This window comes from Sinocyclocheilus anshuiensis, unplaced genomic scaffold, assembly GCF_001515605.1.
Source record: "Sinocyclocheilus anshuiensis isolate Anshui unplaced genomic scaffold, SAMN03320099.WGS_v1.1 scaffold234, whole genome shotgun sequence".
NCBI classification, from domain to species: domain Eukaryota; kingdom Metazoa; phylum Chordata; class Actinopteri; order Cypriniformes; family Cyprinidae; genus Sinocyclocheilus; species Sinocyclocheilus anshuiensis.
The window spans coordinates 311136-337554 of NW_015544165.1; the positions used below are offsets into that span (position 1 = coordinate 311136).

Below are 26419 nucleotides of genomic sequence, written 5' to 3' on the forward strand. Positions count from 1 at the left end.
TGAGTGTGTGTGTAGTCTTGTCTCTAAAGTTACTACATGTGCTTAGCCTACTTTAAACCCTTGTCATTGCCATATGTGGAATACCAAGTGAGCATAGTGCTTTACTTCAGCTAGAGAAATGTTGCGTTTGGTGCGTTTTTCATTTACACTCCTACCTTTCCTTTAAATGCTAGATTGTGTTTCTAAAAATAAGTCAGTTGAGGCTCAAGTTTGTCCGTTCTGACTGAATTCAGTCTCTACTGAAGCGCTGTTTTCGTAGTTTCCTGAACTAAATGTGTCAACTTCCAAAATAGACAAGACTCTAATCTTGAACATGCATGACGCTAGTGAATAAATGCTGGACCAGACCACCTGAGCAGAACTTGAACAGACCACCTGATTGTTCCAGCTTTGAGGCAAATAATTACCTTTGGCTATTTCATTTACTATTCTTAACATATGGCCCTTTCATAATTTGGAGAAAAAAAAATCGCTGGTTCTCTAAAGCTGATTGTGCTCGTCGTCTTACTCTCATTTCGATCATCTTAAACAGGAAATGAAAGAGATGCGCTTGTCTGACACTTCATTGCACCAAAGCATCACATTGCAAAAGTCGGAAAAAAACAGCTTATTTGTGTGGCAGTGTTGTTATTTAGCGGGTCTGTTAGCTGTAGTCGTGACTCGTGACCGGAGTGTGGTTATGTATGCGTAACACACAGAGCAGTCCTGTGATCTGCGCTCTTGTTTTCAGCACCGAGGACAGCGACTCACCAGGCACGAGCAAGTGAGCTCGTGAAACATTCAAATACAAGACACAAGTTAGACAACCGAATTGTAGGCCTATAGTGTTAATTGTTTGTGGCGGGAAAATATGGTTTAGCAATCATTAGACTCGTAGTTCTCCAACAATGTCGTCTTCAACAACCTGTTGATACTGATGTGCTGATTGGAAATACTGTTGGGATGATTTCTCGCAAGTTAAGCCTATATCGCACGCATTATGAAATCAGTGATAAGTAATAGACATTAACTGCTGCATGACAGTCTTATGGAGTTATTTCCTAGATAAATATTTACCGAAGCTTAACTTAATTGGTAATAAATACTAAAAAGATAGCTACTTTAATCATGTATAACATAAAAATAGAAAAAAATACATGTATGACTACTGAAATATTTTCTATATTTGTTGCATGTGTGACATTAATGCACATGTGAGCTGTATCTACTCCACTGTCATATAGTGTTGCTTCTGGAGAACACATTTAAGCAGTAAATGTTTGAAAATGAAGTTTACTGTCTAACAAATTTGGATATTTTTGATGGGTGAAAAATCAATCACCCTTTTACCCTTTTACCCACCCTTTTACCAAGTACTTGCACAGTGTAGAAAATTGCTGTGTTATCCCGAGGCAGCATAGTGCAATAGGGTTAATGAACTCAACAGCCATACAACTTCCATGGTTTTATTGCCTCTGAATTAATATTCCCTACCATGTTTCATCCAGGAGATGTAATTTTTGCAGTTTGTGGATTTCGGTTCATGTCATGGGATCTGGTGATTACTGTGGATGAAGATGGCTCGTGCTCCATCAGACAGAGATTTCAGACCAGATGATGTTGGTTCACGCCGACAAAGGAACCCTCCTGTCTGGCTAAAGGAATATGAGGTTGACCTTCCATGTCCAATAGTATTTGATGAACCCAGTGAACATTTTTCAGGAATGAGAGATAGCAGGAGATATAGGGAGAGACCCGCTGAGATGACACCTCTTCCCCAGCACTCCGTTCCACACAACTGGAGCATAGAAGGCATGGAAGCAAAGCCCTCAGCCTCAGCTTATGTTCCTCTTTATGAGAGCACACCAATACCATCCCAGCACACCCCGCCTATGTTAGAAGTTCTTCAGCAGCTGCAGGAGGATAACAGGAAGTTATACCATACTGTCTTGGATATGCAACGTCAAATGGACAAGAATTATGCTTTGTCACCTCATCATCCTCTGCCATTAGCAACAGAACATTCTCCTAGTGTCAGAATGAGGCAAACTGTAGCTGATATACCACCTCAGCCTGTTCATCAATCGGCTATTGCTGAAGAGGATGAAGACTGGCCACCACCACCTCCCCCAGTGACATCAGATGAGAGACCAAGACAGCCCAATCCAGATCACAGAATCATAGAGGTCCTGGAGGAGCTAAAGGAACGCATTCTTAAACTAGAACTGAAGCCGTCATCTTCCCCATCCACGCCGAACTATCAACAGCCAGATGATGAAACAGGACAATCAGAATCATGGTCAAGCCTTACTAATACTGCGGCTCCTCCAATGCCACCTCCAAGGGACTAGAGCTTCAGCTAGATGTACGACCACGTAGCCAGGAGAGATCGTATAGGGGTCCCAAACCTTCAATCCCAGACTTCACGTGTGATGACCCTAGAGAGTTTGCAAGACTGCGAATATCCTTGGAGAATATCCTCCCCCCGATGCAACTGAGAGGTTCAAATACCAAATTTTGCTGGACCATCTCAAATTTGAAGAAGCCCTCTTAATTGCTGACTCTTATAGTAACTCTCTGTACCCTTACTCGGACACAATGGCCTCTCTCATCCAGCACTATGGCCAGCCTCACCAACTAGCTTTGCGGAGAATTGCAGAGTTGATGGATGGACCCCCTATCCGTTCAGGAGATTCTATGGGATTCCGTAAATTTGCACTGAGAGTCAGAGCTCTGGTTGGAATGCTAGAACAGCTAAAACAGGAAGGACTCGTTGAACTTCAGTGCGAATCACATGTAGCCAGACTAAGCAGTAAGTTACCCCAGGATCTCAGAGCCAACTTTAGGCGGTATCTTCACCCACTAAAGAGAGGAGTGCCCTCACTTTTGGACTTTGCAGAGTGGTTGGAGTATGAGCTACAGATTCAGGAAGGTGGTGATGTGTTTGATCGGATAGGGATTCACAAAGATGCAGCTAAAAGGCAAGCAGACCACAGGAAAGATGGTAAAGGAAGAAACAGGCCAATGACTGTGCTCTTGGGCTCTACACAAACTATTTCTGAAGCATCTTCCACAGCGAAGGTCCCTTCACAGTTACCTGAGAAGTCCAGACTGTATTGCCCTTACTGCTGTAATAACCTGCACAATCTTGATGACTGTTCTAACTTCTCTTATCTCACTAAACTGCAGCAGAAACAGTGGGTGATAAACAACGGTCGCTGTTGGAGATGTGGCCGCAGCCACCAAGCAGCACAGTGTCGTCTGAGAGTCAGCTGTTGCACCTGTAAAGGCAAACATCTGAATGCTCTTCATGATGTTAACACCAAAACAGAAGAACCGTCAAAAGAGGAGAAAGCCAGTGCTGAAACACTTTGTGGACTTGTAAATTCCTCTACTGACATTCTTTATCTGGACAGAAAGGCTGGATGCAACCAAGTCCTCCTCAAGGTCAGTAAAGTTCTCCTGCGGAACGGTAATCATACCCTGGAAACTTACGCTATCCTAGATGATGGATCAGAGCGAACAATTCTCCTCCAGGAGGCAGCACTGAAGTTAAAACTCCAGGGTCCCTCAGAGAGCCTCACACTGAGAAATGCTGTGCAACATATGCGCTTCAAAGGCATGTCACTGACCACAGACAGGAAGAAGAGGATGTGTGTGATGCTGTTGAAAGACACTTTTATGTGGATAACTGGCTCCAGAGCTTCTCTTCCCCTGAAGCAGCCAAATCATTGGTCAACAAGTTGAGAGAACTGCTGGTTAGTGGAGGATTTTAATTAAGGCAATGGGCAAGTAACATCCCAGAGATCATAAGACACCTTCCCCCAGAAATGCTGTCGCAAGATAGTGATCAGTGGCTCAACCAAAGTCAAATGGACCCACAGGAGCCTGCTCTGGGACTACGCTGGAAATGTAGAACAGACACACTGACATACAAGTCCCATCTGCAGAAAGCAAGCCCTCCAACCATGAGGAATATCTAAAGGGTGTTGGCTAGCCAGTATGACCCACTTGGGTTCATCACCCCCTTCACAACTAGGGCCAAGGTTCTTGTTCAGTTGTTGTGGAACAATAAAAGAGAATGGGATGACCCACTGCTCCCTAGTGATATGCTTGAAGCTTGGAAAGCATGGGAGAGCGAACTCCAACATTTGGAAAAACTCAGTCTGCCTCGATGTTATGTAAGCCTTAAACTAGACCACCCCAGCTGCACCAAAGAAGTCCATATATTCTGTGATGCATCAGAGCGGGCCTACGGGTGTGTCGGATATCTGCGTACTGAGGATCCAAGCGGCCAAGTTGAGGTGGCATTCATGACTGCCCGATCACGAGTAGCTCCCAAGAAACAGCTTTCAATGCCCCGGCTGGAGCTGTGCGCTGCCCTCACTGGCGCTCAACTCGCACAAGTGCTGCAAAGGGAACTTACTGTAAGCATTGCTCGTGTTATCCTGTGGACAGACTCAACTACTGTCCTTAACTGGGTCCAGTCAGATTCCTGTCGCTTCAAGGTATTTGTGGGGACGGATTGCTGAAATACAGGAGCTGACTAATAACAAAGACTGGCGTTATGTTGACTCTTTGAACAACCCCGCTGATGACATCACAAGGGGGAAGACACTGTTGGAGCTGGCAGGTGAAAATCGATGGACCAAAGGACCTTTGTTTCTGTGGCTGTCACATGAGCATTGGCCGAATACCCCAACAATCCCCAGAAAGGTGGAATCAGAAGAACTACGCAAACCGTATTCTTGTCTCAATACTATCACCTGCCCCTCACCTCCTGACCCCAAAGAGTTCAACTGTTTCACAGACCTAGTAAAGGCCACTGCAGAGTACCTACACAATGCAACATCATCTGATTTACAAGGGCCTCCAGCTGAAATTTATCAGAAAGCCGAGATGGAGATTCTAAGAGCTGCTCAAAGAGAGAGTTTTCCCAAGGAGACCCAAGAGTTTTCCCGAGGAGACCCACTGTCTTACTGCTGGTAGACCAGTACCACCATCGAGCCGTCTAGCTCTGCTGGCACCTGAACTTGACAAAGATGTACACATCATTCGTGTTGGTGGCAGACTACGTAGATGTAACCAGCTGGAACCAGAAATAGTTCACCCAATTGTTCTGGATCCGAAGCACCTCGTGACTAGAATGCTCATTCGACATGTAGACAGTAGCTTAAAGCACCCTGGTTCTGAGCGACTTTTTGGAGAACTACGACGCAGGTACTGGATACTTCGGGGTCGTGAAGCTGTTCGGAAAGAGCAACGTGCCTGTCTAGAATGTCAGAGATGGAGAGCTCACCCAATCCTTCCTCAGATGGCAGATCTGCCTCCCGCCCGACTTCGCTTGCAGTGTCCTGTGTTCTTCTCTACTGGAGTGGACTGCTTTGGGCCCTTCTTAGTTAAAATAGGTCGCCGCAATGAAAAGAGATGGGGGATCCTATTTAAATGCTTAACTACAAGAGCAGTACACATTGAGATCTTGACCAGTCTAGATACAGACTCTTTTCTAATGGCCCTGAGGAGGTTCATTTCCCGCAGGGGCAAGCCTGCTGAGCTACTGTCGGACCAAGGGACAAATTTCAAAGGAGGTGAGCGAGAACTCCATGACGCCTTCAAAGCCATGCACCCTTCGTTGCGAACTTACCTGGCACAGCACCAGATTAAGTTCACATTCAACCCTCCCAATGCACCGCACTTTGGAGGTACCTGGGAAAGGGAAATCCGTTCCATAAAGACAGCCTTAAATGCCACCCTCAATGCCCAGACTGTGACTGAGGAGATGCACCATCCTCATTGAAATTGAGGGAATCCTGAATTCAAAACCCTTGGGTTATGTCTCCTCTGATATGGCTGACCCAGATCCAATTACCCCAAATCTTTTGATGGGGCGGCTAGACCCTTCACTGCCACAAACTATTTACCATGATTCCAATTTACTCAGTCGGAGGCGCTGGAGGGCCTGTCAAGTCCTTGCAGATAGATTCTGGTCACGTGCACCTTATTGATGAACGGTGGCGTTAATGTACTTCATCTGTGCCAGCGCGTGATGTAATAAAACTGCAGCTTGTTAATAAGTATATTTTTTCAGTACTCTTTCCACCACTGAGTGTTTGTGAATATTGATTGACTGAGGGATTTATATTCATTCCATTTTAAAAACACCATCAGTTCTTTACAATTGATTTGCTTTTTTAAAATTTTAATACATTTTATTGTTTCATAGTTGTTCAGTTTTAATTCAGTTTGTCTGATTGGAAACTTTTATTCAATTGAACCTCATTTAGAGTAGTGCAGGAAATGCCAGAACACTTAACCTGAGCTTCAGAGGACCTCTGGTCAGGGTATTTCATAGAAAGTTGAGGTCATGATAGTCGTCTTGTTAAGGAAAGGAGTCATTTCTGTACAGTGTTTCTGCAGCTATAATCATGCACTAAATATCCATTGAGACTACCAAGCTTCTTGTGCAGCGCCAGACTTTCTTGACTGATTGCACTCTGCCGGATCCTGCTCAGTTTACTTCATTAGATCTGGGAAACATGTTGATTCATATAGTGATAGGCATTGCTTTAGAAACTTGATGTTTGTCTTAGTGTGCACAGTTTTTCTCATGGTAAGTCTAAATAAGTGTCTCTGAGTTGCTTTTAAGATTGATTTGAAGAATTTTTCAAATTAAAAATTCCTTGCAGATGCATTTTCCCACTGTTTATTCAGCCAGTTTCTAGCAGTGATTGGTCCAAATCCAGATCATATTTTTACACCCATCAGTGCAGAGTACATTCTGCTTTATTGGCTTCTAGCTAGCACAGTGTGCCTCAAGGGCACAGTTGTTAATTAGTGTTAATCAGACAGCAGTTAGGGAGATTGGCACAGTGACCTGCCAAAAATCTTTTTTTTTTTTTGATAAGCCAGTTAAGTCACTGAAGGTGAAATATACTATTTGAGAAAATGACAGAAGATATGCTGATACCAAATCAAACTGCTGATGAAAGCATTTCCACTGTTAGTTTTATCATTGAAATATATTTGACATTGTACAGTAGTCAGCATTATTGCCTGGTTGTTTTGTATGCTTTGTTTGAATGATGACAGGGAGAGCTGAGCAAAATGTAGCTGACTCACATGAACAGTAAAGTTATTAATAACAGTATGAGTCTTTTGTGAGATTTTTGTAGACTGGTGCATATAAAAGTTTATATAAAAGACTATTCATAATACAGCAAGATAATGTATAATGATGCATTAGTCTGGCACTATTGCCAAGCATGATAAAGAACTTTGTTATTCTATGAATAAACGGGTCACACAGTACCACATGAAGTAGGAGATATAACCAGGGCATGTCTTGGAGGATGGGTAACGCAGTTAGCTCGTGGAGATGCCTGCTTCTGATTGAATTTGATTTGCTGCTGGTTTGTATGGATATTAAATTGGAGGGCTCAATTCAACCAGAAAGAGACAGCATTCAAGTTTGCTCAAAACCATGTTGTGATTTGGGAAGCTGGTGAAAGGAGAATAAAGTACTGTGTATATGCAACAGAACTTTTGTACCATGTGCATACATGAATGATATGCATTAGTTAATTAAAATATGTTATTACTTTACAAGAAGATTCTATATGGTGATATTAGTTAATGCATTAATATCATGAGATGTTAATGCATTAATATCATGTATAGTATAAATCTTAAATTATTTTTGATTGTTAGTTCAGGTTAATGTATTAACTAATCCTAATGTATATATTTTTTAGCATAAAAATATACTCCCCTTCAGGCCATACAAGATGTAGATGAGTTTGTTTCTTCATCAGAACAGATTTGAAGAAGTTTAGCATCACATGCTCATCAATGAATCCTCTGCCTCCGCCGTCAGAATGAGAGTCCAAACAGCTGATAAAAACACAATAATCCACAAGTAAACCACACGACTCCAGTACATCCGTTAATGTTTTAAGTGAAAAGTTCTGTGTTTTAATAATAATGCTTCCTCCGGTGAAAAAGTCCATCCTCTCTTGTTCTCTCACATCAAAAACCACCAACTTATTTGTTTAGAACTGTTTTGGACTGTTTATAAACAGCGTTAGATCTATGCATATTTCTCTCCTGATTCAGATAAGATGACTTTTTCACTGGAGAAAGCAATATAATAGATAGAGGCTTTTCAGCTGGAAGCAATGGTTTGAAGTTAATGTTTTAATGATGGATTTGTTTATTATGAACACACAGCTTTTTGCTTCACGATATGTTATTTAATGGACTGGAGTCATGTGGGTTATTATGGATTATTTTATCAGCTGTTTGGACTCTCATTCAGAGGATCCACTGTTGAGCAAGTGATGAAGAAACAAACTAATCTAAACCTTGGATGGCCTGATGGTGAGTAAATGTTCATTTATTAGTAAGCAATTCCTTCATTCCTAATGTTTACTTTTACTACAAATACATTTCTATGTAAAAAAAATGTACATGTTAGGAATAGTTAATGCAGGGATGTACATTAGTGGTAAGGAGTTTTCAGCGTCTCTGTCTGCACTCTACATGGTTTTGGCAGTAGGTGGCGGGAAGTGACTTTATGAGTGAGTGATTGAATCATTCATTCAACCGATTCATTCAAAAACATTGGATCATTTGGGAACGAAACCTGTAACTGTCTTTATGAGTGAGTCAATGAAGAAACAAGTGACTTTCTTTGAGTGAATCATGCAATCATTCACTTGTTTGAATCGGTGGAACAAAGTAACAGCCCTCAAATGTAAGTTCTTCAGTAGTAACATATTGCTTATTAAACTGTTATATAAAAGTACTATTACGTTTGTTTGGTTTCCCACTGATAAAGAAAGAATACTGTCATGTTCCCACTGCTCTATGCCTGTGATAGACATTAGTACAGTGTGTGATTAGGGCAATGCCATGTCGTAAGTCAGTCATGGAAAGGCTTCACTCTTTATCCTTTCCTTCAGGACTGGAGTGTTTCCAGAAGGGTCACGCACATGTTAACCCATTTAATCACTAGTATCGTTAATGGCAAAGTAGCATGTATGTAACAGTCGGCTGATGCATTTCCTCCTAGAGCTTGAGATTTCTTAAACAGCAGAAGGTTCAGATCTCAAAATCAGGGCAGAAGAACTCAGCCTGTGTTTTAAACACTCCGTTCTCGTTGTAACACCTGGGAAAAGAGGAGTGCTGTTTGTTTTGTTGTGTGCACGTGCAGTGATAGCATAGATCTCTGTAGCACCAACAGTCAGTCCTTGCTCACACCACTTTTGAAGTCTAGACTGAAAGAGACTTGTTCTGTGTAAGCATTCCTGTTGTGGGACAAGACACTTGCAGAGGCATCAGCAGTGGGAAATAGTGTTGCTGCCTGTGGTAATATTCCAGCAACAGACATGGACGGAAATATAGAAATGTGCTCATTTTTCTAACTGTGTATATTTAAATAGAACTTTTATTGGTACTGTTTATCAACACTAAAATACTTATTATGGATGAGCATATTATCTTTCTTTTGCTCAGAATGCGTACTTCTTACTACAGCATGACAAAATGTGTGTCAGAAATGTCTAGTACATACTGTGCAAATGGAAAGGTTTTCGGTTTGACTTAACACAATCAGTGTTGACACCTTAACCTACAGTGTCCACCGAGGCTGATATGGTTAATCTTTAAAGTGCCCCTATTATGCCATTTCCAATATTGCCTTTCATGCAGTGTGTAATGTTGCTGTATGTGAATGTAAACGATCAGCAAAGTTGTAAAGCCGAAAGTGCACGATGAATAAAGTTATTGTCTCCCAAAATAAAGAAGCGACTCTCTACAGCCTAAACGAGTCGTTAGTAATTCGAATCCCACTTCCGTGATGGCTACACGTCACGGGGTAACACATTTGCATAATTCCCACCTATGTTCTATGTTGGCCGGCAGCGAACAACTTGACCCCGCCCACAAACACTTAATTTTACTGACGACTGCTTCTCTAATCTCGGGGAGTTAAAAAAAAAATCTCGGGGAGTTCAACGCGGGATTCACTAAACGCTTGCTCTTGAAAGATGGCTCAGTACCCTGTTTATTTGGACCAGCTGCTCCAATGAATCACAAGTATGATAAATAATAGATGTTTATGAATAGAAATCTTCATGTCTTTTAAAGTGACAAAATTAATCATTAGTGATCCTCACACTTGCGATCACCTGTTGCGTTCGTCTGTTGTTAATTTTCAGTAGATATTTTATATTTTTGTCTTTCTAATAATATATCAAAAATGCAGTCTTCTTTCATTCTGAATACTATTATTCTATTAACCCTCTATTTAACATTGTCAGTACTTACATTATGGGCTGGTAATGTGTAACTTGACAGATCAGTCTTGGAGATGATGCATTATCCTAGTTCATAGTTCATCCTTACGAAGTGAATGATACTACTGTATATTCATGTCCTCTGTTCTTGAGATGAGAGGGTGAGTGCAGATGGTGGTCTCAGCTGGGAGAGCCTCTGCCAACGTCACTCCCCCTCTCCACTAAATACCAGCCTACGTCAACCAGCGGAGCTTAATTCAGGAAGGGGGTTCTCCAGAACACCATCATTCTGGAGAGCTGGGGTATTATCCACCACCTGATGGCCATGCATGGATTCTTTGATGGATGAATAGTTAAGAATAGCAGCATGCTACCATACTGCTCTATGAGCCTGCAGTATACAGTTTTCTGTATGCACTGAATACTCAGATTATCTACTACATACATTTTCCAAAATGTGCAGTACAGAACAGAACATACTGCCCGGAATACTGTATCCTACAATGCAATGCACTCAGCTTGACCTTTCATTCTGAAATTAATATTTTAGTTATGATTTTTAACAAATATTTTATCATGTCATCAGATTGCCAAGAGTTAAGATTTTTTAACACAAAATTGGATGGAGGATTAGTTAATGCTAATAACTGGCTTTATTTCTAAAATGACAACTGGATGCCACTTGATAAATTGGATATGCATATAATTTGGTCGTGTGACAAAATTGTTCCAAACTACTGTTTGAAATGTTTATGATTGAGTAATGGTACTTATTAATTAATTAAAAACATAGTATTGTGCAGTATACAGTTTGTTCATGTGAATGTATGAAAGCAAGCATTATGTTTAATCTCATTTAAGTGGACACTGTAAACATTAATGAAACAGAACGATGATAACAGGTGCACCCACATATCACTTATATCCTCTTGCATAGAATTATATATTATACATTTATACATATATACATTATTGCAGTGGTTTATTGCAACAAATGAGTGCAGTCCAGGTGTTTGCTCCCATAACTACACACTTAGCATTATAAGATACAAGAAAGAGTGAAGTAGACAAAGTGAGACTCCAGTAGCCTATTTTGGCGAATGACAGAGCATTAATATCTCTGTGATAATTCCAGGTGTGTGTGGTGTGTTTGTTTGTGTATATGTGACTAGTATGTAGACAGAATCCTCAAGCAGTTCCTGAGCTGAAAATAAACACACACTCAGAGTCTTCAGCTCCTGACTCATCAAGTCTCCCACGGGAATAAATAGTGAATAGACCCTTAATGAAGTTCTCCTCTCATTGAGCCGTCTATCAGCTCTCTCTCTTTCTCAACCATTACTACCAAGGATCTTTCAGCTCACATACACGGTGCCCATGAGTCATTCTAAAAGCAGGGATGAAAAGAGGATGAGAAAAAGTTGTGGTTGCATAGAGGCAGAGGCAGATGTTGAAAACAGGAGCCGGAGGCAATATTGGAGGCAGTTTAGGGCAGCTCACACAAGAAGGCAGTCTCTGGAGAGACAGACATGGTGACATTGTCTTAGGCCTGTTTCACACATACTGTGAGTAGCACATATTCATTTTGGCATCTTAATAGTTTACAGCATTCACACTTAGAAGTATCTCAGACATGATTCTGAAAGTAGAGTTTTTGTATTATATTGGCCATCTGGCACATGCTGAACTCAGCAGAAAACACATTATAATGCACAGTTAACACTATGTTTTGAAAAAATAGGCTTTTTGAAGCAACATACTGTTCTTACCTATTATTTTAAGAAAAAAAATTCTGTTCAGTAAAGCCGGGCGTACACGGTGCGTTTTTTGCTGTCGTACAAGCTTGTACGCAATTTTTTTCCCATCGGGAGAAATCACGTGGATATCATTGCTGCTCGTATGGTCGTGGCTCGCATCATGTGAGAGGTATTTACGAGCTGAGCCGAGTGCCTCACGAGCTCCTGATCATGTCTCGTATCGATATTATGCGGTTATAAGAGAGAGAGAGAGAGCAGTTTTATTTAAATGTACTACATATAGGTTACACAGTTATTATACAGTTATACAGTAAACAGTTATAGGTTACACAGTTATTATACGCTGCCCTTCTCTCAACTCAGTTCAATGCATGTCATTACATCAGGGGACTTCATGCAATTGCTTCGTAATTCAGCAAGTCATAAAATCGTGTCGTATATCACTGTGTCCATACGATTTTCAGATAAAATCACTCGTGACATGTGCGTGGACATATGATCCTCCAACCATCAGAATTTGCACCGTGTATGGCCGGCTTAAATCTGGCAGAATCCAGATGATTTAAACAGTTAATAGCCACAGTTTTGGGTTTGAATGAAGTTCAGTGTAGTTTAGTTACCTAATTTATCTTTGGTCCCGTTCCTTAAGTAAATTTTTAAACATAATCAGGTTTTTAATAATTCTTCCAAGGGCTGCATAATTAATCATATTTTAACTGTGGTCACGATTTCTGCTTCTTGATTAAGCATAATCGCCTGCAATATAATTATCAGTTTAACGATTATCGTGTAGCCCTAATACTTCTGATAACCAGTTTATTCTTTATGGCCGTTATTAAAGAAAGTAGTGTGTGTTAATAGGTCAGGAAACAGAAAAGTGAAAGTGATAACATATTCAACTTCTCTTCTCTGTCTACATGGCATCACTAGGTTCTGTCATTCAGAAACATGGCTTTTCATATCACTGCTGTGCTGATGACACTCAACTCTACCTCTCATTCCATCGCATCTCCGCATGTCTAACAGACATTTCTTGTTGGATGACGGGCCATCACCTTCAACTCAACCTGGCTAAGACAGAACTGCTTGTGGTTTCAACAAACCCATCACTTTATCAAAATTTCACCATCCAGTTAGGCTCATCAACCATAACTCCTTCAAAAACAGCTAGACACCTTGGAGTTGTGATTGATGATAAGCTGAATTTCTCAGACCACATTGCTAAAACTGCCCGGTCCTGCAGATTTGCTTTATACAACATTAGGAAGATCAGGCCCTTTCTTTCAGAACATGCAACACAACTCCTGTTTGATGTCATACGCCGATCGTTCTGTGAAGTGCCGAAGCATCTCGAACAAGAGAGAGGGAGAGGTGGTGGGGGGATGGGATCTCGCGAGAAAGTTGTCAGCACAATTAAAGTGGCTGCATTTTTTTTTTTGCTAAATGTCAGTGCAAAATTGTGTACAAATGCAGGAGTGTCGGAATTTTTAGATGTTAAGTAATCCAAGTGTCAAAACAACAACAAAAATAATTTTAAAGACACATATGTGCACTATATATATCCATGTAATCACCCTATATGGGATTAATTATGTTTGCACTTGTATATTTGATAAAACAAATAGGGTCCCATGTGTAGCCCATTTTGAGCCCATGCACAAATTTCCCATTAATTACCCAACTAGGAACCACATGGGGAGCCCACCTGGGTTCACCCATGTGGGTCCTAGCTGGGTCACCCAAGTGGGCCCCAGATAAGATGCCCATTTTATGCCCATGCCCACTCTGTACCCCTGTAGCCCATGTGAAACCCATTTGGGCCCCACATTAACGTGTTTGCTGGGTAACATGTCCTGCAGATTTTTTGCTGCAAAGTTGAATGAAAACTTTACAGACAATGTAACCACCCAGCAATGCGTTTGGGGTCGGTTAGATTTTTTATGCCTCTTATGCTCACCCTAGCAACCATTCAGTACAACACCCTGGCAACCATCCAGAGCACCCAGGAGTCATGGTGGCAAATTTTGCATGGGCTCTTTTGACCTGGATCAATACGAAACACCAACACCCTGGAAACTATATAGCAGTGTGTTAAAATCACATAGGACACCTTAGAAACCACATAGCAGCACCTTGGCAACAACCCACAATGCCCTAGCTTCATGATGATGCATTTTTACACAGGTAAGCACCACTAACATTTTCTTATACATTTCTTAACACTGGTTGACAGGTGTGTGAACCAGTGTTTTCATTTTCATTTTAGTTTAGGTTTTAGTCATTTTTTTTCATGTGCTTTTGTCATTTTTATTAGTTTTTGTTTTATATATATATAGCATGAATAATACAGTTTTTAGTTTTCACGGATCCGTGTGGGATCATTTTGACAACATGTTTGTGTACATGAAACTTTTCATAAATGCAAAGAAAAATCTTTTCCATTTTCAGTACATTGTTGTCGTTCAAATATACCCTGAGAGGTGCACGCAACTCTAGTTTAAAAGAGTATGAAGACATTCTTATGGAGAGAAATAGCGCAGACACTGGACAAAGGTGATATATTGCATGTGTTCATGCATGCTGTCAAATAAGTATACCTTGAAAGGCTATTTTTTTTAATTATTATGCACGCATCAAGTGTTTGTTTCAAAACTGAAGTAAACTTGGGCTTTATTGGTAGTGGAAAGCAGCCGACATTGCATGTGAGACTGAGAGTTACTGGCCTTTCCATATGTATGGCCTTTATATACACACACACACACACACACACACATATATATATATATATACATATTTCTATTTAGCTTTAGCAACATTTCTTATTTTTTAAAGTTTTAAAGTTTTTAATCTAATATGTATGTTTTATTTTATTTCAGCTTTTTTACATTTAGTTAAATACAACAGCAGCACATGTATGAACAGACTCAGTGTTCACGTGTTGCTTGAGTTTAATGTTCAGTATAATACTCCATGACCTGTCACTGTCAATGACTGGTGTCCTTTCGGCAGCCAGACTCTTACTGAGTTGTCAAACAGTGTCAATTTATGTACATGACCTCTGAACGCCACTCCTGACATTTTCACCAGGCAACCAAACAATATGTACCTGCTTTGTGACGTTCATGGCCCTCTGGATTAAACAAATATATGTTTTTAGTGCAAAAGACACAAATGTTGGTTACACAGGCAATTCAGGTTTTATTTTTACCTTTGCCATCTCTCAATGTGCCTTTCTGTTCATCAATAAACTGACACTGGAGCAAACCACAGCCCAGCATGCCCCTGTCGCTTGGTTACCGTGCAGCTGCAGGTTGCCACAGAAACAGGCTTATCAGTGCGAGGCACATACAGTTGTGAGTACTGGTGCTATAGTTCACCTGTGCTGGTCCCAGTACTTTACTCCTGTATCTCTGATTGACAAATCACATGGCCATATGGTTAGTGTCAAAAGCCCAGTCATGGAGCCAGCTTGATATTTCTGGCTCTGTCAGGATTGGGTTACAAAGTAATTTTATAAGCATTTAACTCATCCTGCACCCTAGCAACCATTCAGAACACCATAGCGACCATATAGCAATGCCCTGGGCACCCTTGCATCGTGGTAATGAGTTTTGCACTTGCGAAAAATGTTCAAATCTAGTTATGAAATACAAATGCAAAATAATTTACTGTATGTCTATGTTCACTGCTGTGTTTCTAAAGCTGAATGTGTTGATGTGCTTATTATTACTGAGTCCATTAATTTATAATAATAACTGCAGTTACGGAAATGGTGATTGATAACATTAGACTCTGAGTCTTGATTGGATACCATAAGGGTAATGACTGAGTTTAATTAAACATCCAGTATAGAATTTTGCTTGGGGATGTGAACTAAACCAAAGAAGAATTTATTTCAGACTTCAATGAGATAAAGTGTAATTTAAATCAACTGTTTTCTTTTAATTGTACATTCAGTAGCTAATTTGCATCCTTTACTTGAGTGTTAAACTAAAGTTGGAACCCAAGTTTTGTGAACTACTGTGGTTAAACTGATATTAATGTTCCTCTGCAGATAACCAGTTCAGAATGTCCATCCTGGAGCGGCTGGAACAGATGGAGCGCAGGATGGCTGAGATGGCTGGTCAGCAGCAGCAGGGCAGCGGAGGAACAGCAGGGACTGGAGGGGGAGGTGGAGACGGAGGCGCCAACAGCCAGTCTCAGGTATAGCTGCACATCAGTAATTGTTATGTATGAGATTAGAATGTATTTTAAAACAGCAACACAAATGCTCAGTCATATTTTAAAGTCTTTCTGTCATAGTACTCAAATAAAATTTTAAAAATGCAAATAATTCCTGTAATGGCAAAGCTGACTTTTCATATTGCTATTATTATAAATTTTGCAAAGTTTTTGCTCCAATCTTTAATGATCCTTCAGAAATCATAAAAAGCATAGTTATTTAAAACCTAAATGTAATTTGGATTTAAAATAAACAATATTAAAATTCAGTTACTTCACCTGGCTGAAAAGGTTTGCATTTTTATCAACATGGTGTTTATTAACATTGCTTTTGTGAGTCAGTTAAACAAATTCATTCAAACGATTTGTTCACTAGTTGTATATCACTGCAGCTTTTCTACTCATGAATTATAGCTTTCAGTTTGAGCCATAAAAACTATTACAGAAAGCAGTGGATTGTGACAGTTCATTGAGTTTGTGAAGATGTCAGGCCCTCCATTTTCTTCTGCAGTGTATCTCGGGACAAGCAGGAAGCTCTTTTGAGAGTCGTGTGGTGGTTGTTTGTGAGAAGATGATGAACAGGGCCTGCTGGGCCAAATCCAAACATCTGATCCACTCCAAGACCTTTCGGGGCATGACCTTGCTACACCTTGCTGCAGGCCAAGGCTACGCCACCCTCATTCAGACTCTTATCAAATGGCGGTGAGTTAAGAGCACTTAGATCTGTCTACATCTGTGTAAATATGTTTTAGCTGATTTGGTGTTATTTCCCCTGTCACTGCTAAGCATGAGAAATGGCATTTGTTGTCTTACCCAGCACGAAGCATGCAGACAGCATTGATCTGGAACTTGAGGTGGACCCTCTCAACGTGGATCACTTCTCTTGTACTCCACTGGTGTGTTCCTCAAGCAATTTTAATTGAACTTAGTAATCTTAGTAAAAAAAAATTTGCTTTTCCCACACCCATTTTTCTCTGCTTCATTGTTGTAGATGTGGGCTTGTGCATTGGGTCACCTAGAAGCAGCTGTGGTCTTGTACAAGTGGGACCGGAGAGCACTGGCCATCCCAGACTCTCTAGGGCGCCTGCCCCTCTTCATCGCCCGCTCCCGTGGCCACACCAAGCTGGCAGAGTGTCTGGAGCAGCTCCAGAGGGAGGAACAGCAGCAGCAGCAGACCCCGTCCTCCTTACCCCCAACCTCTAGCATGTCTTTCTCTCCCAATCCTGACATCCCCACCTCTAACAGCTGGATGGTGAGCTGGGGCAGCGACAGTATGGTGGCCCCCAGCGGGCAGAACACTGGTACAGCCACCACTACTACAACCCCTTGCACCAACCAGAACCCTGGTGAGAACCTCTAAAGTAGTTAGCTACTCTGTAAGCTGCTAACAAAAAGTTGCCAAATGCATGCAAGCTATTTAAAGGGATAGTTCACCCAAAAATGAAGACAAAGTTCAACAAAAAAAACGGGATAACGGAATAACGGAAACAAAAACATTAGTGAACGGCAGCATTTAACCAAACAATTTGCTATAGAAAAGATGAGAAATTCCAGGGACATCTGCACTCATCTTTTTGAACTAGTTCATTTACACATCTGAATGAACTAATTCACTAAAATTAATCAGACTTTCCAGCACTACATATGAGACAGATAGGGGGCATTTTAGGAGAGCTCACTAAGTTGAAAAGGCTACCTGTTGAAAAAAACGCTGCTTGTAGCTTATTACTGGAAAAGCTGCACGATAAATCGCATGCGATATTTAATGCGCATCTTGTCAGAAAGCCAGTTCTGTAATCAGCGGTAAATCTCCATCACCTGCGGGCTTTCAGCATTAAATATCGCATGCGATTTATCGTGCAGCCCTACTGCACTATTTAGAAAACAGATGAACTTGCTTTACTAAAAAGATTATAGCAGATTTGCTCGCTTAATGTAATACCTTATTACTTTTGCTTCAGTGAGCAGTACTTGCTGCACAATCTAATTCCAACTGTCTTATTTTTTTAGATTATCACTTATAGCACCTCAGAGAAAGAGCAAATGTAATGGAAATATCATATCCATCCACTCCTCTGAGTGCAACTCACTCTATCTTTTTCTTTTGTGCCTAGATTTGAGAAGACCAAGATCAGAGCCCTCTAGCTACTACAGCAACGAGTGCCAGCGGGACCTCCCCCTCGCCAAAAAACACAAGCCCAACCCCGAGTTTGTGCAAGGACAGATGGATAAGCCCATGTCTGTTTCCTTGAACATGGAGCAGCAGACACATAAACTGTCAACCAGCCCTAAGGCCCTTCCTTCCACCCCATCCAGCCCGGATAAGAGTGTCTCTGAGGAGGGTTTGGCGACAGTGGGCATCCTGCAAGCCAAGATGGCCTCTTACTGTGGAGGCCATAAATGGGGCACTAGAGAAGTGCTCAGGAAGAGTGGCATCAGCGGCATAGGGAAGGAGAATTTGGCCAGCCGGTTGCGACAGCGTGGCAAACCCCTCAGCATGCTGGGAATGGTGGAGAGAGAGATGGTAGACACTGAGATACTTTCTTACAAGGAGGATCTAGAGAACCAGGACTGCCTCTCGCACATGGAGGACCTGCAGGTGAGAGAACTGCACATAAACAAACGCACACAGTGCCCTAAATGGCACCCGCTCACAGTCAGCCAGCCTCATTTACACCTGTACTGAATGATACATTTTTCAGTAAATAGACTCTGAAAACAAACACAGCTACAAGCGTAGAAAGGCCAAGGGAGATATAGAGCACCATCCGTCCTGCTGACATGTGAAATCAGTGCTAGAGAGCGGCGGCCGCAGCCCCACTCTCTGCCGAGACCTTCGTCACCACATAATACACTTCTTCCATTGATTTGCTCCCATCGCCAGGAGTTAGTCCAGCCCCATTCATCTCTGTCACTCTATGGGGATAGAGGGTGTAGCGAATCAGCTCATAAGGGAAATATGAATAATTAATCATAACTAGTTATAATTAATTATAAATATTTAGATCCGCTGTAGATATTTACTTGACCTCTCAGGGTCAACTGTCATCAAATGAAAAATTGTGTTTTTGATTGGTCCAGATGCTACAAGGGGCTGTAGCAGCGTGTTCCTCCAAAGTAAACATCCTGGCGCTCGATTGATCTGACGGGTTAGCGAGTATATGTGTGCATTTTGTCACAACAGAAAGTCTGTGCTTGTGCAATGCTGAATGCATGTGTTTGTACGCCTCGCAGGCGAATATGATGAGCCTGGCAGAGCACATCATTGAGGCCACTCCGGAGCGTATCAAGCGGGAACATTTTCCAACCGTGGAGTCTGTTCCTCTGGACAACAGTGGGCTCACCAACACCATGTGCTGGCTAGCCAGTTACCTGGGAGACGTGGAACACCTGCCCAGCATCATCCACTTGAGGTTAGTGGACATCATTACTTTAATATACATATGTACTGGTATGCAGCGACCAGAGTGGAAAATTTACTTTATGCCCAGCAGCCACAGTGGTTGGTGAATGCGGAATTTACTAGCTACTCTTTTGTCAATTCAAAAATATATTTAGAAAAAAGTATTTTCAATATTCAAAAAATATTAGTATTTTTCAATTCAAAACTTTTTTTCAATTCAAAAATATATAACAGCTCACTATGTATGTGAAAGGTCTGTGAATAAATGCATGAAGCATTAATATTGTTAAGCATTAAGCAAAAAGTGAACTAAGTGAATGATGTAGATGTAGTTCTAACTCTTTTTTGAAAATTAAAAAAAAATAATAATAATAAACCTTTTAAAGAATTAATGACAGAGTGAGAACATAACAAAAAATACTTAAATGTTAAATATATACAAATATTTTAATCATTTGAACTTTGTTAATTAAAGAGCACTGAAAAATGTATCACGGTTTTCACAAAAATATTAAGCAGTGCAGTTAATGTTTTCAGCAATGTTAATATGTTTTCAGCATTGATAATAATAACAACTGTTTATTGAGCTCCAAATCAGCATATTAGAATCTTTAGATATTTCTGAAGATCATGTGACACTTAAGAATGTAGTAATGACTGCTGAAAATTCAGGAATAAATTACATTTTAAAATATAATAAAATAGAAAACAATTATTTAAATTCTGTTTTTACTCTTGATGTTTTGTTTGCCTGTTTGTTTTTGTTTTTTGTTTTTTTTATCAAAAAAAATAATAATAATAATCAGCCCTGGTGAGCATAAGAGACTTCTTTCAAAAACATAAAAAATCCTACCAGGCCTCAAACTTTTGAACAGTAGTGTATATATATGATTTTTGCAACATATGACATATTTTTCTCTAAATAATAATCCTATTAATCCTACCTACGAACATTCAGCTACGTTTTGAACATCAAAAATCAGTCTTTGAACAGCAGCCAAAAATGTTTGTAATTGCACAAATGTCAAAGTAAAGTGAACCTGCTGTTTTTAATTTCCCATCCTGGCGATGATGTGTTTAAGGAAAAACAAAATGTATGTCTAGACCCTGCTAACTCCATGTATGTATGTATGTATGTATGTATGTATGTGTGTGTGTGTTTTGTTTCTTTGAGCAGTCCCATATACAGTGAACCCCTGACCCCTCCCTCCAACCCTAGCCTGAGCCCGGGTAACTCGCCCATGCGTGAGGGCCCATTTGAGAAGCCGACCTTGCCTGCTCCATCCGAGTGGAGTGAGTTTCTCCGAGCCTCCAACAGCAAAGTGGAGAGAGAGCTAGCCCAGCTCAAAATGTCTGATCCCGAGCAGAGGGAGCTCTACGAAGCTGCACGGCTGGTGCAGACCGCTTTCCACAAGTACAAGGTACAGGCCAGGGGCTCGGGTGCCATGCGCTTGTGTTGATGTGTGAATAGAGACAGGATGTAAACGTCTATGCACAGGTATTGGTAGGAACGAACACGGGACACCCTCTGTCTCCTTCCTGCTTTGTCCTTCCTTATGAGTTCATAAACACACAGGCACAGAGTAGTCAGTCCCCACAACTTCAGCATGGGTAAGGTGGCTTAACCAGCGCATGGCCTGGCTTATTATAAGGAGCGATTGCTGTCTCCTGTGGCTGCTTGAAATGAGTTCCCACAAAGATTCACCAGCTGGCCAAACTGACGCTTGTGCTCAGAGGCGTCTGCTCTCTCAGCACCAGATGCAACCAAGCGTGAAGGGTGTCTTTTCTCTATCACTTTCATTCTCCTGTAAGTAAACAGCCTAGTGGGCGTCTCCCAAGTGTTGCCCGCTCCTCAGACTAACCCATTTCCCTCACTTCCTGCAGGGACGCCCACTGCGCGAGCAACAGGAAGTAGCCACCGCTGTCATTCAGCGCTGTTACAGGAAATACAAGCAGGTAATCCTTTAAGATGCTCTGACATTGCTTTTACAACCTTTGCTGGATGTCTGGTTAATATGTCAAGCTCCAGTAAATGCAGTTGAGTCAATTATAAGGCCTGCTGTAGAGAGAATTGTTGTTTAAAAGCTCTTGGAGAGCTCTTAGTGCAAGGTCACACGGTTTTCCATTCATGACAAATCTATTTTTCCCCCTTGCAAGCTAACATGGATAGCCTTGAAGGTAATTTTTTTAGGTTGATTGTTCATGCATTATTTAAAGCAGATTTTCTTTTGTCTGCACAAATATTAAAATTGATTTAATGGCAATGGCCACTTACACACTGTGTCATTCGCACATTTTGATGCAAGTAGTTGCAAGGGACGCTCCATATACTGTCGACTAAAGAGGACGATCTCGCTAGACCAGTGGTCACCAACGTGGTGCCCGTGGGCACCTGGTAGCCCACATGGAGTCTCTGAGTCGCCCGCAAAGCACGTTCTATAAATAGCCTAAATTAGCGTCGGGCGATAAATATCATATCGAGATTATGATCAAATTTATGTTAATGATGATAAGCTCTGGACATTTTTACTCAAAATGGATTAATCTAACATTCTATCACACAACAGAAATAAATGTTACAGCAACCAGTCAGTGCATGTCGCTAATAAGTCTGCATGTTCTGTGTGCCTGTGTGAATGCGTGGAGTAGTTTCATCTGATACACAAACTCAAACACACGTGACTCGCGGCGTTTTCAGCATCTGCGTCTCAATATATGAGGACATGAACACATGCACTTCATCTTCAGAGCTGCTCTGAGAGTCACTTCACCAGCTTTATGCAGTTTCATTTGAGAAAAAATACCATCAAATACACGCTGAAACTAAAAAGTCCTTCATGACAAACCGTCAAAATAAAAGTCCGGTTTAACGTGAAATTATGACAACCAAGTTATTTTTTATTATTATTAATTTATACAGTTCTGTTGTGCAGCATCATGTCTGATCAAATTAAATAAAAAAAATAAAAATGCAATGTTATGATTTTCATTTCATTACATTTTAAAAGATTGATTAAATTGTTAACGTTTTATTAATTCATTTCACTAGACACCATTTTTTATGATAAATTTGTACTGAATCTCCCTTCAGGGAGCCCTCACTCACAAAAAGGTTGGAGACCCCTGCGCTAGACCAAGGGTTTTCAGATTGTTACTGGAGACCCCCAGATGGCTGCAAGAGTGTTTAGGGGGTCCACAGAAAATATGAGAGGGTACAAAATGCAAATGAGAAATACAAAATGTATTTCAGAGCTGTCACAGTTAACTGTAAATCAGAAAACTGTAAATTCAATAGAACAATATTCATTGTAAAAAGCACTATAAACATACATTTGAATCTAATAGTTTATCTTCAGGTTTATGCATCTAATATTACATAATAATGGGTTGAACTTAATACAAAGTCAATATTTTCTAGATCATATTTTAGTCATCTGCATTGGCTTCAGAGTAACAATACAGAAGTCAATATTTTAATTTTGGAAACAATATGTTGCCTTTATATTAAGCTTTTTGTCTCACATTTTACGATTATCACTCTGTCAATCATTGCAATTTAGGGAGTAACTCATAAACATACTGCATATTGGTGTGATAATTTAGAGGTTTACACTTAAAGGGATAATCCACCCAAAAATTCTGGCATAATTTACTCACCCTCATGTTGTTTAAATGTGGTTGTCACTTTCTAAATTTTACAGTGTGTATCTGGCCAATGTGAGGTGAATAGGGAGCAATTAAATTTTTGTCATTAATGTTTCTATTAATGTCTGTTTATATATCAGTATGCACTTTATAAGAAGATGACGCAGGCCGCCATCCTTATCCAGAGTAAGTTCCGCAGCTACCACGAGCAGAAGAAGTTCCAGCAGAGCCGGCGGGCGGCCGTGCTGATCCAGCAGTGCTACCGCAGCTACAGGAAGTTCGGCCGGCTGAGGCCCCACCGCAGAGCGGCCACCGCAGCAAAGGTCCAGCACAAACTCAGGTAGCACTCAATACACTGCCCTGTGATTAATCACTCCCTCTTAATTTGGTCCAAATCTGATTCCAACTGGTGTTTGTTGTTTTGTACTCAGCCAATAGCTCTTATGAATCTGTTCCAAGTGGCATACTGTTCTGAGCTTTGCCCTGCAAGATATTTCATCCATGTACAAGATGTAATGTGCAAAATTAAATGTGTTTAATTGCGATGTTTCTGTTTCAGAAGCAGTCTTCTCACTAAGAGGCAGGATCAGGCCGCCCACAAGATCATGAGGTTCCTCCGCCGTTGCCGCCACAGGTATTCTCCCACTGCCACATCGCTCCCTACTGGCCATGCCATTCATCCGCTACCTGAAACACTGCTGATACAAATGTGACACTTGGAAAGCTTCATGTTTTGTTTCCATCTTTTTTTTTTTTTTTGGTGTTAAAACGGAAATTATTTTTTTCTTTTTTTTTTTGGTGTTAAAACGGAACTTATTTTCTTCCTTGAAAGTGTGATTCATTAATCATGTGTTAATCACTCACTAGTGGTTTAGTGAGAGGTGCCCCTCCCTTCCCTTGGCTCTTTTTCCTCGCCCTCCTTCTCCATCATGATATCTGCTGTGTGCTAATAGCTGTCTGGTGTTGTTTTGCTGTTAATGCAAAGCCCCTTGATGGACCATAGACTATTCAAGCGGGTGAGTGCAGCCTCAGCGATTCAGTATGTCTCCCTTTTCTCTCTCTCCTCTCTCTCTCTCTCTCTCTCTCTCTCTCTCTCTCTCTCTCTCTCTCTCTCTCTCTCTCTCTCTCTCTCTCTCTCTCTCTCTCTCTCTCTCTCTCTCTCTCTCTCTCTCTCTCTCCCTCTCGCTCGTCACACACACACACAAAGACCACCTTCCCATCCTCTCTTGCTTCTTCTTGCCCTCCTTCATCACCACTGCTTGATGCCTGCTTGCATGACAGCTACCAACTGGACGCAGAGATGACTGAGATCAAGGGCCTCAGCATATGATCGGCCTCAGGATATCGGTTGTGTCTTGCTATACACTAACCACTGAGACACTACATTAAACAAGCACATTTTTCTCCTGTCTTGATTATTTAAGTTTCCTTTACTTCCTGTATTTGTAAAGAGGAAAAGATAAGATAGACGGAAGAACAGAAGGTTGTTTGGTTTAAACGATGTTGCATGAATATATGATAATGAGTCTTGCTCTTTGACCATGAGGCATGCTGGGAAATATGTGACCCAGAGAAAACTGGGTTTGGTTCTGACTAGTTCAGCTAAAGCCTGTTTTATTGCACATGCTGCCGTGGGAACTGACTGTCTATCGGTCCATCTCTCTTTAACTGTTTGGTAGTAGATATGATATCTGTATACAAAGAAAGCATAGTATAAAAGCTAAGTTGGTCGCATTACCCTGTGCAAATGTCACCTGTATTTCATCAGATGTTGGAGCAACATGTTTCAAAAGGACGTAGACGTAGACAGAATAATCAGCAGACAGCTTTAGTTTCTTGTCAGAAGCGATGAGATGAGAAGGTTTCGACTGATTTTGTATTAAATGAAATGCAGACTATTTTAAGCTTTTTGTCCTATATATCTACTTAGTGCAGAAACTTACAAGGTGAGGCAATGAAGAAAATGGGGCAAATCATCAGTGAAGAACTTGTGCATAGAGCACTGGCCAGAAGAGTGTTCTTTCAAGCTTTATTTTTTGTTTCCATCTTTTTTTTTTTTTTGGTGTTAAAACGGAACTTATTTTCTTCCTTGAAAGTGTGATTCATTAATCATGTGTTAATCACTCACTAGTGGTTTAGTGAGAGGTGCCCCTCCCTTCCCTTGGCTCTTTTTCCTCGCCCTCCTTCTCCATCATGATATCTGCTGTGTGCTAATAGCTGTCTGGTGTTGTTTTGCTGTTAATGCAAAGCCCCTTGATGGACCATAGACTATTCAAGCGGGTGAGTGCAGCTTCAGCGATTCAGTATGTCTCCCTTTTTTTCTATCTCTCTCCCTCTCGCTTGTCACACGCACACAAAGACCCCCTTCCCATCCCCTCTTGCTCCTTCTTGCCCTCCTTCATCACCACTGCTTGATGCCTGCTTGCATGACAGCTACCAACTGGACGCAGAGATGACTGAGATCAAGGGCCTCAGCATATGATCGGCCTCAGGATATCGGTTGTGTCTTGCTATACACTAACCACTGAGACACTACATTAAACAAGCACATTTTTCTCCTGTCTTGATTATTTAAGTTTCCTTTACTTCCTGTATTTGTAAAGAGGAAAAGATAAGATAGACGGAAGAACAGAAGGTTGTTTGGTTTAAACGATGTTGCATGAATATATGATAATGAGTCTTGCTCTGAGGAATGCTGGGAAATATGTGACCCAGAGAAAACTGACTGCCTCTCTGGCTTGTGTGTTTTCGTTCTGATTAGCTCAGCTAAAGCCTGTTTTATTGCACATGCTGCAGTGGGAACTGACAGTCTACAGTATCTGTCTATCTCTCTTTAATTGTTTGGTTGTAGATATGATATCTGTGTACATACATATCAAAGCATAGTACAAAAACTAAGTTGGTCTATATTTCATCACATGTTTGAGCAACACATTTCAAAAGGAAGTAGACAGAATAATCAACAGACAGCTATAGTTTCTTGTCAAAAGCGACGAGATAAGGTTTCAGACTGATTTTGTATTAAATGAAATGCATACTATTTTAAGCTTTTTGTCCTATATATCTACTTACTTTTTGTCCTATATATCTACTTACTTTTTGTCCTATATATCTACTTA

The 26419-nt window shown here is 40.9% G+C and overlaps 1 protein-coding gene across 3 annotated transcripts in view; it reads left to right on the forward strand.

Moving 5' to 3' along the window:
* The window catches only part of LOC107695759 (calmodulin-binding transcription activator 1-like), a 177211-nt gene that overhangs the window by 145948 nt on the left and 4844 nt on the right, over nt 1–26419 (forward strand). Inside the window, exons 8-19 of one of the 3 annotated variants that reach the window (XM_016495788.1) lie at nt 16086–16234; nt 16764–16954; nt 17070–17148; nt 17244–17598; nt 18367–18851; nt 19487–19665; nt 20833–21076; nt 21540–21611; nt 21813–21833; nt 23441–23640; nt 23860–23934; nt 25550–25580. In XM_016495788.1, coding sequence (XP_016351274.1) covers nt 16086–16234; nt 16764–16954; nt 17070–17148; nt 17244–17598; nt 18367–18851; nt 19487–19665; nt 20833–21076; nt 21540–21611; nt 21813–21833; nt 23441–23640; nt 23860–23934; nt 25550–25580 — 2081 coding nt within the window. Of the gene's footprint in view, nt 1–16085; nt 16235–16763; nt 16955–17069; nt 17149–17243; nt 17599–18366; nt 18852–19486; nt 19666–20832; nt 21077–21539; nt 21612–21812; nt 21834–23440; nt 23641–23859; nt 23935–24285; nt 24317–25549; nt 25581–26419 lie in introns of all 3 variants that reach the window. The other 2 variants (XM_016495790.1, XM_016495789.1) reach the window with 2 other exon arrangements.